Source organism: Globicephala melas, chromosome 11 (genome assembly GCF_963455315.2).
Source record: "Globicephala melas chromosome 11, mGloMel1.2, whole genome shotgun sequence".
Classification (NCBI taxonomy): Eukaryota; Metazoa; Chordata; class Mammalia; order Artiodactyla; family Delphinidae; genus Globicephala; species Globicephala melas.
Window position 1 is genome coordinate 52670667 of NC_083324.2, and position 16330 is coordinate 52686996.

The window sequence follows — 16330 nt, forward strand, 5'->3', positions numbered from 1 at the left end:
CGTTTTTGTACATCTTCTCACTTATTTGCACATTTTAGCTAACCCTGGTGGGTATGTTCCTTTTCATATATTTATTTCCTATTTGGTTTCTTCTGTTAAGGACTAATCAAAATCATCTGTGTTTTTTCCTAAGCGTTCTTTACCCAGTCTGGATATTAATCCTATGTCAGCTGCAGGTTGGGTGACAACACATCCTCGTTTGCCCAAGATGCCCAGTGTATGCCTGTGGTCTCAGGGTAAATATTAAAAGTCATTGAACAAAGGTGTAGAACTCACATTACCCGAGTTGAGTTCAAGACTTACTGAAAAGCTACAGTTAATCAGTGTGATGTTGGTGTTGAGGACACACACAGATCGATGAAACAAAATAGAGAATTTTGGTCAGTTTAGTTTCTACAAAGGCCAATTAAATGGGAGAAATAGGTCTTTTCAACACATGGTGTTGGCCCAACTGGATATATAAAACTCACACCTTGTCATACACAAAAATTAAGTCAACAGATTACAGACCTAAAAGTTAATTCTGTGTGGACCAAAGATACGAAATGGGAGGTTTGCTCACTGACAAGTGTGTTTTTCATATTCCTGGCAGAAGGGAGGTGACAGAAGCTTGACTAGTGCCCACCTTCCTCATAAATAGCTAGGGCCATAAAAACATTAAAAAAAACATAGATTATATGTTTATATATAATATATATTAAAAGATACAAAGAATTATTTTTTCCTTTAGCAGGATACAAGCCTGAGCTCTGATTCATGTTAATCTAGTTTTGTTAGAAGAGAGAGATGATGTTTCATCTATTTATCTGGCTTGTTTGAATAATTATGATAGTGTGCTGAGGTTACAATGCACTGTTGTCAGTCAGTCAGTCTGGCTGCAACTTGATCTTGAGTTTTCATTCAATCTCATTAGCTTCAGCTTTCACTGAAATCCAATTCAACAAAAGCAGACACTTGGTATTCTAATCAACCTGTCACCAGGATTTTAAACTAAGACGACTCTCCAAGAATATTCCATATTCTCCAAAAGTAAATAAAATACTGAGATTGTGACTATGGGATGCACAAAATTTGGATTGCCAAAGTCTAGCTGTTACACAGCAAGATAGAGGTGAAAATGTTAAGAAACAAATACTATATCTGTTTTAGGATCCAAAGGACCACAGGTAACATTGTTTCTAATATTCAACTTCTGACAGTAGTGGACTGGGGGAGTTTGGACCAACTCTTTGGCTAAGGACAAGTAGTAAAGCTGGACAAGAAATAACACCTGTTTTAAGACTTCACAGAACCAAGACATTATCACCACGCTAGAACCCAGGAGAAGATGCAAATCCTGAGAGAAAAGCTTGGCATTTGAGGCCATTTTCCCCTGGAAATTGGCAGAGACTGAACTGCAATTTCAGTAACCTTGTAGAACTAGGAGGACAAATGTTGGTATTGAAACCTGCATATGGATGAAGTCCTTGCAGGGTTTCAGCCTAGAAATAATGAACCAGCCCTCACAGTGATGGCAGTCTAGCTCTGTGTATCATATAGCATCCCTTAAATTCGATTAATGTGACTCTGGCTTGCTAGTTTCACTAGGTACCTAGCAGAAACAAAATCTTCTAGAAAGGAAAATATCCTAGGCCTAAACTTACTTAAACAATTTCTTAAATATGTGTCCAGAGCACACAATCTGCCCCCTCTCTCCTCCACACGTTAGGAGGAAACACACACCAGAAACAAAACCCACAAGAGCTGAATTAGCGGATTATCAAACACACTTTAAAATAACTATGCTCACTGTGTTAAAGGACTGTCAGTGGGTCAGCTGTAAACCATAAAAAGAAACAGCAGATCTGGCATGGTAAGAAAGATAAACTCCAAAATTGAAAAACAATAAGTAAAAAGAACTCAATGGATGGGTTTAAGAACAGATTAGCCATAACTGATGAGAGAGTTGCGTCGAGAAAATACACAGAATGGAGAGGCAAAAGGAGAGAGCCAATAAAGAAGGCTTAATTAACTATGTTCAATTGGAGTCTTGGAGAGCAAGAGCATATGGGGCAGAAACAAGATTTAAAGAGATGATTTGGGAACTTAAAAAAAATGATGAAAACCAACAAGCTACAAGGCTGAAAGCCCAACAAATCCAAAATAGGGTACACTAGAAGGATTAAAAAGATACATCATGCAAACATCTTAAGAAAGTTGATATATTACTTACTAATCAGACAAAATAGGCTTTAACAAAAAGCATTACCAAAAATAAATCCTGATATTTCCAAAAAAATTGAAGCAATTTACCAAAAGTTCTAAATATATATACACCTAATAATCTGGGTTCAAACAAAAAAATTAACAATTCAAAGAAGTATAGGCAAACCTATAACAGTATACAATTTCAATACATCCTTCTCAGAAAATAACAGAACAAGCTTCAGGAAGATTTTACACACGAACACTTTGGACCACAGAGCAAATTGCAAACATCTTCAAAGGATTAAAATCAGAGTATCTGATTACAATACAATTAAGGTAGAAACTGATAATAAAAGGACAACTAAAAAACCACCATATTTGAAAATCAAGAAATGTACATCTATATAACCCACGGTTCAAAAAAGAAAGTACACAAATTATGCATTAAACTCAATGACAGTTCACATCAAAACTTGGGAGAATGAAACAGACTATGATTGGAGTAAATTTATAACTAAATTCATGTATCACACTAAGGTAAAAAGAACAACTCTCTTGCAAGCAAACAGAAGTAAATTAACACTAATGAAATAAAAACACACTGTAGAAAATGTCAACAAAGCCATAAGCTGGTCTTTGATTAAAAATCTAAAGGAAAATGAGAAGCAAGGTAATGAGAGAGAAGAGACAGAAATAGGGATGCAACAAGAAAAAAGAAAACCAGAAATAATCATATTCCAGGAATGCAAATTTAGTTCAACAATGTAAACAGAAAGTCTGTAATTCACTATTAACAGAATAAAGGAGAAAAATCAGAATCATCTTAATAAACAAAGGAAAAAATCACCTGATAAAACAACACTCATTCATGATAACTCAGGAAATTGGGACAGATATGTACTCAATCCGATCAAAGATACCTAAAGAAAACTACAGTAAACATAGTTAAAGGAAAAATATTGAAAACTTTGTGTGAGACAGGAGCAAGACAAACATGTTACCTTTTCTATGCAGTACGATGCTGGATATCCTGACCAGTGCAGCAAAGGCAAGAAAATCAAATGTATAACCACCAGAAAAGGAGAAATAAAACTGCCATTATTCCCTAATTATGATGGCATATGTTTATAATAATCTGAATTATTAGGATGAGTTTAACAGGTTGTTCAGTACAATTTCAACATATAAAACCAAATGTTCTATATACTGACAACTGGAAAATAAAACTTTATAAGACAGTATTTATCAAAAAATATACCTTGTAATAAAACTTATGAAAATGTGCAAGACCTATTGAAAAACTACAATGCAGACATTAAAGATGACCCAGACCTTTATAAATTGAAGGATATGCCATGTTCACAGACAGAAGACTCAGTATGTCAAAGGTGTTAATTTTTCCTAAATTCATCTATAATTTCAATGCCTAATGCCCAGTCAAGAGCCCAACAAGGTTTTTCTTTTTTTTCTTTTTTGGTGTTATTTAATAAACTGGTTCTAAAATTTATATGGAGAAACAAAGGGCCAGAAATAACCAAGCAAAGTCTGAGAAGGTGGGGATGGGAGACATTACCATATTAATTATCTTAAAGCACATTAAATCAATACAGAAAGGTAAGAAATCTATGGATTATAACATACAGCCCAGAAATAGATTCATGTATGGATTTACTGCAAAAGGAGAATTGCAGAACTTTAGGAAAAGGACAGTCTTTTCAATAAATGGTGCACCATTAGATTTGCATATGGAAAAAAAACAACCAAAAACCTAACGAACCCAAAACAAAACCCAAACAATTCACACTGTACTCAACAAATGAATTCCGGGCAGACTGCAAACCTAAGTATAAAAGATAAAACAGGGCTTCCCTGGTGGCGCAGTGGTTGAGAGTCCGCCTGCCAATGCAGGGGACGCCAGTTCGTGCCCTGGTCCGGGAAGATCCCACATGCCGCAGAGCAGCTAGGCAGGTGTGCCATGGCCGCTGAGCCTGCGTGTCTGGAGCCTGTGCTCCGCAACAGGAGAGGCCACAACAGTGAGAGGCCCACGTACCGCAAAAAAATAAATAAAATAAAATAAAGATAAAACAATATTTCCTGGACGAGAATACAAGAGACTATCTTCACACTGCAGATTAGGAAAATATTAAACAGGGTACACAGAAAGCTACAGTCACATGGAAGACTGAAAAATACAACATTAAAATAATAAATTCCTAGGCAGTTTGCAACACAAATGATGAAGAGGTTATATACAGGATACGTAAACAACTCCTACTAATACAATTTAAAAAAAAGAAAAACCAAATCCTTATAAAAAGGGGATTGCCAAATGACCCTCATTAGCAACCTGGAAATGGCAAACTAAACCACAATGGAAAACCATCATTCACCCACCATAAAGGCAACATTAAAAAGCCTGACAAGGGCTGATTAGGATGTGGGAGTAACAAGAACCTTCATACCCTACCCAGCAATTCTACTTTATTAGGTAAATACCGACTAAAATGTGTGCATGTAAGCTCCATGTGAGTTGTAAAAGAAAATTCCTATAGCCTTAACTGTAATATCCTCTAACTGGAAACAACACAAATATCTATCAATAGAATGGTGTGTGTGTGAGAGATACACACACACAGGAATACTATATACCTCAATGAAAATAAATCTACAGCTGCATGCAACATTTGGAATTTCATAAAAACTAAGCAAAAGCAGCTATATAAAAAAATACATACTTTGGTTCCATTTTATTGTTCAAAGAACATGTACAATTAAATATGTTTAGAAACAGAAATTACTGTAAAACCTAGGAGACTGATTACCTCCTAGAGGGGCAAGTAGGACAGGCCAGTGACCAAGTGGGAGCATGAGGAAGCTTCTGGAGTCCTGGCAGTGTTGTTCTCTTGATCTGAGTTGTGGTTACGAAGTTGCTTGTCTTGTGGTAATTTGCTAAGATGTACATTTTTGTCTTCCTGGTGTCACACCTCACACCAAAAGAAGGATTACTTTTTCATTTCAGACACCTGCCATTTCTAACAGAGAGCTGTTTCTACATTCATTCATGACTCCACCTACCTCAGTGAGGCCTGGGTAACAAGGCAGGGGGTCTGACAGCACCCACATCCAGCAGCACCCATTCCAAAGGAGGAAATTCGGAGAGGGTTGCACAACAATGTGAATGTACTCAACACTACTGAACTGTACATCTTTAAAATGGTTAAGATGGTAAATTTTATGTTATATATTTTACTACCATTTTAAAAAAGTGTGCAGAGGCTCCAGATTTCATAATCTTATGACCTTAAGCTATGGAAACGATAATACCCTATAGGCTGCTTTTATACCATCTAGTTCTCTGGCCTTTTGGTCGTGGCCTGGGGACTCGAAGTTAAAACTCTACAAATGCAAACTCAAGTAAGTAGATAAGGACGTTAAGTTTGAAAAATAAACTTTATCTTTGGACTTGCTGCCTCACTGCCTTATTTATACTACAAAGCACTCAGCTTGTTCAATTCTAAGATGTGGAATAAAAATAAAAGCTGTTTTACTGTCTATAATTTCACTTTTCTGTTACAATAAAATCTCAAGTGTGGTTACAATATAGTTTTTGCTGAGGCAATCCACTGAACCAAAATGGGGTTCCCTAAAACTGGAAAAGGTGAGAGATCATTCCTGCTCTTAATGAGAAAATTATACAAGACTTGGCTGATTAAATATCGGAACTTACAGAGCAGGGCTTTTTTGTTAGAGTCCTAGCCTCATTTACATGGAGATTAAATTCTTATTTGGCTAGGTGTCTTCCCCTCACTCACCCATAAAAAGTCAAAATGAAATTTTCACTCTGGGGTGGAAAGGAAGGCAAAATAAATAATAGATTAGTTCAACTTAGACCTTAGACCTAAGTTGAACTAATCTAGCACTTTTCCTACACGTGTTCTCTAAAACCTTTGTAAAAGTGAACAAGAAGGAAGTATGTGTCAATACTGTTAGTCCTTTCAAAAATAAAAGATGTATAAAAGACAACACTTAACACAAAATTTGAATTAACTTTATTTTCCCTACAGTCAACAACTTCTCTGCACTGAATTTTAAAGCAACAAAGTAAAATAAAATCCTCCAAATGACAAGGTATCAGAAATCCAGATTTAGTTACACTTTTATTGTGAAAAGGTTCAACCATTTTATTGGTATGTAAAAGAACCATCATCTGGGTCAAAAATGGATTCTATAAATCAAAGAATATTCTACACTTTGGAAAAGAAAATCAGCAGTAACATTCTCAATGAATATTGTAAATTACACTTTTCTTCATAAAAGTTACATACTATTCTGCACTTTTCCACCAAAAGCAGTGGTGTAAATTATACTTGTTTATATAAAAAAAAGATATCCTGTGGCAGGAAAAACCCTTTCTCTTTCACTTTTACTAAACAGGAGAAAATTTTCAAGTCTATATAAAGTTGCCTATGAGACGGAAAGTGAACATGTTCAATCTCCATTTATATTTTAGTGCATTTTTTTGGACAATTGTCACATTTTTAATAAAAATAAGAAAATGCATATAGCATTAAAGAGTGTTTCATCAAATGCCTAAGGGACCAACAAAATATGGAGCAGAGGACAAAATCACTGTGATGGATGAAACTGTTATAAAAATGAGAGAAATCCAGGCGAACTTTACAAATCCTTTGTCATTTTGAAGAATCACACAAAATGAACTTTGGCTACCTGTCCACTTTAAGGGTTTCTTCCTTAATCTTTTGCATGTAAACAAAATGCTAACCTCAGGACTAAGATACCAAACCCAATCCTGGTAATTAGCAACATCCTGTGCAGTTGCCATGATTTCCAAAGGATATAAATTTAGCCCTTGAATGAACAACGTATGAGATCTGCTCTGTAAGTACCTGGTGAAAACAACTGCTAACAGCAGCAATAATGTTTCAACATAAAAAAAAAAAAACTTTGAATCGATTAGTTACAGGTCCATCTTTGAAACAGCAGCTTCTTCTCAGAGCAAACAGTAAGCAATAGAAAATGTACATTTGATGAAACATTCTTTGCACTGGAGAAACATGAAAATAAATATAGTTCAAGGAAGTATAATTATTTTTCTAATACCTCTTTCTCAGACCGTACTAGTTTACTGGTTCAAGAAGCTTGCATCACATTTTGTCATTCGTATTTTACGTATTGCTATCTGGGTAATTCAAATAAAATCTTGTAAAAGAATAAAAACATTGACAAGTATGCATGTGCCAGGGACCAAATTAGAGGGTTCTTTGGTGCCATTAGTCCAAATTCTCAGATTTGAAGGATAACATGTACCAGTAAAAAAAAAATCTGCTGTTAGACATTTACAGCAGTGCTCTGTCTTGCTTCACATTACAAATCAAAAACAGCTGTTCTCAGTAAGCCAATTTTATTTTTTAAATCAGGCATTGCCAGAAAGTTTTGTACATTAACCTGGACCAGTGATGGTTCCAGCGATGGTTCTGTACCCTCCGTCGCTGTGAAACATGACATGAGCTAAAGGCAAAGACCGGTTCTCACAAGGACATCTGCTTCAAGTTAGGAACCAGAACAGTATATTTAAACAGTCTTCTTAGATATTTTCTTGCCTTTCTTAAAAACTAGTTTATTCTTAATGTAGCCACGCTTCCTTTTCGCAGTCTAAAAAGAAAACAGAACACATGGTGTTAGTGCAGGTTTCTTACGGATTAAAACTACAGATACACACATGGTTTACTGCAGAATGATGAAGACTGTCTTTATAATCCCTCAGATCTTCCTAGGGCTGGACTCCTTGAAACAGTCAATGAGCACCATGAACTGCTCTATGCCAAGGATGCTGAGATCCAAGATGAACTGGACTAGGTCCTCACCTTTAAGATGAAGGACGACCACAGCAGTCCTCAAATGCCTGTCATACATTCCTCACCATCAAGTGAATGAATCCCCACCTCCCCTCTCAACCACTAAATGCTCAGGTGTAATAATTACTCACATTTCCAGGCATGATAGAATATATAACTAGACTAAGGATTCAGAAAATGTTAATGGTGCTCCTAGTTTAGTTTCCAAGAATTAGCTGTGTCAGAAATACAAATTAACTTAGTAACTTTTGGAGCCCCGATTTTCTTATCTGTAAAAAAGGAGGACGATTATACCTATCTACAAAAATAAAGAGAAATAAAGTTACTTGGCACATTCTCCAATTTAGGTAGGAAAATAAGCACTTAAATATTAAAACAAAACCCAAACACCAAGAAAAAAAACCCCATAACATTCCTTGAGCATCACAGATCTTTAAAAAACTAAGATATTTTTCATTTTTCTTAACACTTCAGGATTCCACTTAAAATACTGTCAACTGATGTCTGTGGTGTAAGAAATAAATTACTACAAATGTGGTGATAGAAATTACTGCAAAAATGTTTGCTATTTTAGAGTCTCACAAAGATAAATCAATATAGGACATGGATCTGACAATCTGACATATTCATAGATACTGAAAAAAGCAAATTTCTTGGAAATTAGTACTTTAAGGCATCAGTCAAAGCACTGGGTTAGCAGCAGGTCAAGACTCAGGAGATTGACCCCTCAATTCAATTCTCACATTTAAATACAACTTTTGGAGGTTTCAGAAACTCTGGCAAATGCTATGTCGTGTACATATATTATGATGTTCAGTTTAAAACAATTTATAATTTTTTTCTAACAATGACAAAAATACAAGGCAGAATGCAATCCTTCTTAAGGTCACAAAAATTAGCTACTGCTAACTTGCCCACAATATATGTTACCTTATTATTAACTTATTTTATTAGGGCAAAAAGTAAAGAATTTCAGAGGACACAATTTGTAAAAATTCAAACCAGGCCAAGGAGTTGGTTTCTTTATCATCATCACCTACATTATTTCTAACTTGAAACCTTTTCTGTGAGATCCTGTAAAATGCCCCAGGTCTCTGCACGTATGTATCTAGGTCCTCAGGGTGTTTTCTCTCTAGGAGCAGGTGAGCCATGCAGCCCTGGACTACAATTCCCAGTGCCTCAGCCATGTCAGCTTGGCAGTGGCAGGAAGTGGCTGCTGTACTCACTCACACCCCCTTCAACCCCCAAAATAAAAACTGGGCTGGAGAGAGGAAAGCAAAACAAATAAAAAGCATTCCTGCTACTACAAAACTGAGTATAAAGCCATGGAAACCAGAAATACTAGATCCAGGTTGTTGGCTAATAGAATATGTTTTTGGCATACAAGACAGATGGATTTTTATTTATCCATTCACTTATTTGGGGGAAATGATGAGAAGACAAAGAGGTCAGATTAAGAAACTTCACTATCAACAGTTACACAGCAAGTTCAATGCCTTGTTTTCATAACTGGGCTGAGATGTCTTAGGAGTGACTGCCTTCAGACTGTCAGCATTTGTTCTGACTTCTGCACTGATGTGACTCATCAGTTTCTCCTACCACGTGCCTATGAGACACCAGATCACTTGATATGACGACACAGTGAGTGCCAGCTCTGACTTATTTAAATACGTTAGTCTAGATATGGTAACCTATCCTGGCACAGAAAGTATTCAGTTAAAGTTTCTATTTACATACCATACAGTTAATATTCAGCACTTTATAGTACAAATTGAAATGATCTGTATTCTGAATATATTTGTAGTATATTTTAAGTAATACAAAGGGATAAGACAATTCCTTCAATGATTTAAAATAACTGAGCTGAGCAATGTACACCTAAGTATCTTTCAAGATTTAAGACTGAGATCAGTCTAATAACAATTAGTATTATAAGGGTAGTACCTTAAAATACAATCTTAATATTTCTTCTAACTGCTCATTATTTTCCATCTCCCACAGAGGGCCAACCATATAAATACTCATTTTTCAGTAGCTTTTATAGCAAAGATTAGATCTATTTGGCTTAAGTGAGCCATAATGACCTCCAGTAAAAGACTTCATATCTTATTATTTATTACAAAAGGACTGCCAATAGTCTCATCATAATTCTACCTACAAGCTTTGTCATGACAATTACATTTAAAAATAATTATCTTAAGATAAATGATTTTTTTTCATTCAAGACTCAAACCAACTCAAGTTTATTTTTTATTCAATGAATAATACAGTAACGTCGTACTAGAACGGAACATGAAAATGCTATATAAATTTGCTTTGACCAAAAGATGATGAACGAATCACAACTGTTATTACTTGTTTGGCATTTTTACTTTCACAAAGGTTCAGAAGCCACAGACACATCTCACTTTACAAACAAGTCGTACTAATGGGAGTGGCACAAGCTAAACCCAGAATGCCTCTGGAAAATCTTAGCTTGGTTCACTGATAACCACTCTTCCCTATCGAGAACTATCCAGAACAGTTGCTGCTTGGGGTACCTGAAGTGCTGAGTTTGCAAGGACTGCCCTCAGCAGGTTGGCTTTATATCTACTTTGTATATAAGCCTTGGTCTTTATTCATCTGGCAAATGAAAATTTATTCGCAATTTTCAGTAATTATTTATCAGTCAAACCAACCAATCTTGAGTTACCCTTTTTTTCTCTTTTATTTGAATTTTATTTATTTTTTTTTATACAGCAGGTTCTTATTAGTTATCCCTTTTATACATACTAGTGTATATATGGAGTTACTCTTTCATAAACATGACTTCATTTGGCACCCACCTTCTTTGACAAATACTTCTGTTTTGGGAAAATGTTGGTTACTCGAGGTTTGTGGTCTAGTGTCTCCCTGTTATCGGGTGCTTTCACTTTATATATCCTTACAAGCCAGTGCTCTGATGTAAAGGCCTCCTCCAAATGCTTGAATTTAATGTCCTTGTTTCCAATCTCAGCATTACGTGTTCGATCAAAACCTGGGGGTGTACGGAAATCCAGCTGCAAAAGTGACATTAGTATTGGATGTTAACCATATTGGAAAGCTTGCAATATTAGAAGGTAGTAAATGTTAGCAGCAGAGTAAAACTTTCTCCTTTTAAACTAGGAAAACACAATCAGAGCAATATATTGTAACAGTTCTTATATGCTGCTAACCAGATAGGAAAAACTCTGCAAGAGAGAAACTAAATGAACCCGTAGAGTGGATGAACAGCCCACAGGCATAAAAAAACCAATAGCAAGATAAAATCCATTAAAGCCCTTCTTATAGGTATTCAGAGAAAACACACAGAAGGGCCTGCTTTTCTGCCCCAGGGCCTTGCACTATACTATCTACTCTTTCAACCTCAAAGTTCTTCATTCAGTGATTTTGCATGGCTGGTCCCCTTTCTATCCTTTGGTCTCAGCCCAAATACCATCCCTTCAGGAAAATATTTTCTTGAGATTGATGGTTGCGAAGTCTCCTCCATTGATTCCTTATTCTTTTACTCTATAGTGTTTGTTGCTAAGGTTTTTATTTATCTTTAAAATTACCTATATCCTCCAACAGGATGTAAGCTGCATGATGACTTTACCTTATTCAGTGTGGCTCTATCTTACCAGCATTACTTGTTAAATCAATGCACAAGTAAAGCAGTGATGCTAACCAACCTGAAATTGGGAACTACAAAGGAAGTCAGACAAGCCAAACCATGGGAAGATTAACCAAGAATGAAAGGAGGAAAAAATGGAGGGACGGGAGAAGATTTTAAGAAATTCTCAGACTAAGTTTATATGTTGCCACACAGAACTTAAATATAAATCCAAAAACCAAATCTCCTCCAGTGCAAGAATAACTTGTTATTGCACATCTATACAAGAGCAAAGTTATATACCTCATGTCTTAAACATATTATTCTCGAGCAGGGAAAGGCATCAAAATGAATGCATGCTACAGGCATGGCTTGGAGCTCTTGATAAACGTGACAGAAAAAAAAAGTCCTTCAATGCTCTCATTAGTGAACAGAGAAACTAATCTTTCACCCATTTTCTGAGGTAGCTAATTATTATGGCTTAAGTTGCTTCTTTCTTAGCATGAGTTTAGAGACCAGGCAGTGGCCTTCAAAGAAAACACAAACAAAAACGTAAATCTGGTAGTAAAATTTTTGTCTGTTTTTTCAGAGCCACCTGTAGAGTAATTCCAAGCGAATAATGCTGAAACATTATCTCGATCCCTGGTATTTGTATAAAATTAAACAAGCAATTTTTCCTCTGCCATTGATGTGACCTTAGTATGAAGGTGTAACTTGGTATGACAGTCACGCAATCTGAGAGCTATGAAGAATCATAGAAGCCATCAGTCCAACCCCCATTATACACAGACAAGGAAAAAAACAAGTCCAGAGAGAATGTGACTTGTCCAAGGGTTATGTGACCTGACAGAGCCAGATCTGGAACCCAGGTGTTGTGACAGTCCATTATCTGTTCTTTTTGCCACGATGCCTCTTTGCCCATTCACTCATTTTTGTCGACTCTTAATCTTTTGTACCATATCATTCCAATTTTCTGGGAAAACTCTGACCCAGAGAGTCCTAGCTCTCTGTGGTAATGGAGAACAGGGAAACAGTGAATATATGAAGTGACTAAATAATTCATCTCTTTAATTTCAGGCTTTCCCCAACTAGGCAGTGAAGTTAAACTACTTAAGATCACACTGCTTCCCAGCTGGAAGACCTCTCCCTGGTCTTCCAAAAACATGAAGTTGAAAAGTGAGATGGCAAACAAAGAATGGATTTGAGCCTATGTTAATTAACAATTTTGGAAGGAAATCTTTGATCTAAAAAATATTTCCTCGTTTTTTACATACAAGTTTCAGAAATTAAATTTAATAGAGAAAAGAATCTTTAGATAAGCACATTTTTCTTTACAGCGCAACCAAAACATCATTATCCTGTTTTTTAGAGTCAAACAAGGCTACTTAATATTCGTTTGAATAAAGATTATAGAAAAATTGATGTAACTAACCTGCATTTCTCCAAATCTGTAGTACGACATTTTATACATAAGGCAATTCAACAAAGTAGGGGATCCTGCTTTGTCTACACGGAATTCTCCTTGTGGGGTGAAATAGTCACTTTCCTACAGGAAAGAATCCAGAAGTTTGTGTCAGTTTAATATAACCAATTCAAAGCTACAGGTTCCCCTTTTCATTTCCCCATAAGAACTAACTTTTGAGGTATCTTCATAAAGCCATATTTAGTTACATCTCAAAAAAATATAGTATCAGAAGACGAATTTATAAATTTAATGTCGTCTCTTAAAAAACCCACAAAACTATCATGGGTGTTTTTTAAAGCTCAGTATAGAAATCATTTATAGGAAATAAACAAGAGTATCCAAAACACAGAGAAAAAGAACAATAGTCTGTTAGAGTGAGGGAGGGCGATTATTAATTAATTCTACCAGATTTTAAACCATGTTATAATAAAACCTCAATAATTTAAGAAAAAAAAAGGGTACCAATACCATGATTTAATATCAGGTAGGCCAACTAAATTTGTTCTTTATTTTTCCATATGAACTTTTAAAATCAGTTCTTTAGTTCAGAGGGGAATGTTTAGAAAACTTCTGTAGGAATTTTTATTGGGAGTTCATCAAATTTATGAATTAACCTCTAAGAGGGCTAATCTGACACCATCGATAGAAATTCCTCATCTAGGAATTTATCCTACAGAGATACTTATACGTGGGCAAAATGATGAGTGTAGAAAGTTATTTATCGCACCACTGTTTATGAGATTAAAAAACTGCAATCAACCTAAATGTCCATTAACAGGGACAGGTTAAATAAATCATGGTGCACACACACAATGGAAGACACTATGCAGATATTAAAAAAAAGGAATGAAGAAGCATCCCCATAAGATCTCCATAATATATTGTGAAGTAAAAAAAGCAAGAACAAGGTGTATATTTTGCTACTAGTTATCTGCTTCAATAAGAATCATAAGAAAATAGTAAGAGACTACCATGGACTTTTTTCTTTTCCTTTTCTTGGGGGGGGGTGTAAACTTTTACTGTATATCCCTTTATATTTTATTTTTTGAACCATGTGAATGTGTAAATTACCTATTCACAAAGCATAGGAATTTAGGATTTTTCTCTATATAAATGGTTCAAAGCATATATCTGGATCTACCACGTCAGTTTTAACACTGCTAAAGCAAATGCACAAATGAAAATTATATACTAGGAGGATTAAATTAAGACCAATTTAACACAAGGTAATACTGTTTATTAATCGTAGTTAAGGGGAAATGTCACAGCATTTATACTTAAACAAGAAATCTGGGGCTTTACTCGACTTCATCCCTGTCACATAAAACACATTCATACATTTTCCCAAAAGGTTCTTTTATTCTGGATCAGCAGTGAATCTTACTCTCATCTTTTGTGCCTTCACCACGTAAACCACAGTGCTGGGTGCCCAACCTCTCTGAGCTCACAGCTGAGTGGGAGAGATACAACAGAATCTACCTACAAACCAGGCTGGATGTGATCTGATAATGCACCAGAGAAGGGCTTCTGGAGAGGGGACTAATCTGTGGTAGGGAAGGTACTCCAAGAAGAAAACTGTATAAACACGTGTGTCAGATGAGCCAAGGAAAGAAACCACGAGGCAAGTTTCACGGGCTAGAGTAGATCGACAGAGTAGAAAAAGGTGATAGAAGGACAAGAGGCCAGCAAAGGAAAGTGAAGTATTAAGGGGTTGTGCATTCTGAGCTAAAGCGTTTGGATTTCATACCACTGCTTCATTATTTCAATCATCATTATGATTATTTCAAACCAGCCACTAGGCTGAGGTTTCATCTATGTTACTATAAATTCTCATAACAGCAGTACAAATGAATTATTCCTGGCATCTGTTAGTGATCAACTGAAACAGCCGTAATCACAATTATAACACTAGAACCTAGAACAAGACCTAGTGCTCAAAGCATATAATGCTGACTGGCTGAAAAACAACTTGCCCATAGCACCAAGCTGGCAGTGGCAGGGTTTAGTTCCAACTCATGTCTGTCTGGTTTCAAGGCCCCTTTCCTTAAACTAATGAAGGCTTAAAAAAAAAAAAAAAAAAAAAAGCTGGGAAGTTACATGATCAACGTCATGTTAGACTGGGAGAGGGAACAAGACTAAGGCAAAGATAGCAAGTTCAAGGCTACTGTCCTATTTCAGGTTTACGAGCATAGGGGTCAATGCCAGAGTGGAAGCAATGAAAATGGAAGGAAAGGGCAGACGTGACAGGCTGTAAGGAGTAAAGGCAAGAATTTTGGCAAGGGATTGCTTTGTAGGGGAGAATGGAAGTACCAGGTATGAGTTTCCAAAGTTTTAAACCTGGGAAAATGCTTGTGGTATCTTTAATAAACAGTAAAGTCAGACTGAAGAACGAATTTGGGGGATAGGATAATGAAAACAAACACAATGCAATTAACAAGGTAAGAGGGCTACTGGGAGCTGTCTTTCACACACCGAGAACGACCTAGTTTCTTACCCGAATGTCTTTTGGATGTTCCCCTTCAGCTATCCTAACCATCCAGAGAAATTTGTTGATATCATCACCAGAATACCCAATAACCCCTCCAAAAATAACCAAAACATAATCTACATCCAGACTCCTCATGATTTTATAGGCTGCTGTTTCATTTGAAGACATGGCTTTTCCCACCTACAGAATAAAAAATGAGAATGGGTGTACTTAGTCCCAAAATACACTAAAAATAAAAATGGACGTACATTTTTACTTTAAGATGGAATGCATCTCAAGAGTTTGATTTACATGGACTTTTTTATAAAAATGACTTGCTATGAATTCAACAGATTTACTGAGATTTATAAGCACCTCACTTACTACAACCAATTATAGCAGAAATGTCAAAATCAGAAATACATGCTCTAATATTTTGCTAATAATTAGGTCTCATGAAATTAACATTTTAATATGAAAGCAGGCAAGCTTAAAAGAAGTAGAACTTCTCATAACCTCAGGCCGAGGATGACCATCCATCTAGCTAGCACAAATATATTCTTCTCTTCAGTTTACTAAACATCTAATGATTAGTTACAACACTAATACAAAGAGAATTCATTTGGCTAACGCCCAGTTATCTATTTAAAATCTTTAAAGAACAGAGAGGTGATTACTTTAATTAACGTAAATTAGTTATTTAATAGCTAGAGCGAACATAATTT

The 16330-nt window shown here is 35.8% G+C and overlaps 1 protein-coding gene across 1 annotated transcript in view; it reads right to left on the reverse strand.

Annotated features, from left to right (window-relative positions):
• Positions 1-6213: 6213 nt before the first annotated feature.
• STT3B (STT3 oligosaccharyltransferase complex catalytic subunit B) overlaps positions 6214-16330 on the reverse strand; it is a 98148-nt gene continuing 88031 nt past the window's right edge. The window contains exons 13-16 of the mRNA XM_030830037.3: positions 15633-15806; positions 13106-13219; positions 10889-11101; positions 6214-7860 (exon numbers count right to left, since the gene is read on the reverse strand). Coding sequence (XP_030685897.1) covers positions 7780-7860; positions 10889-11101; positions 13106-13219; positions 15633-15806 — 582 coding nt within the window. The 3' untranslated portion in view covers positions 6214-7779. The remainder of the gene's footprint in view (positions 7861-10888; positions 11102-13105; positions 13220-15632; positions 15807-16330) is intronic.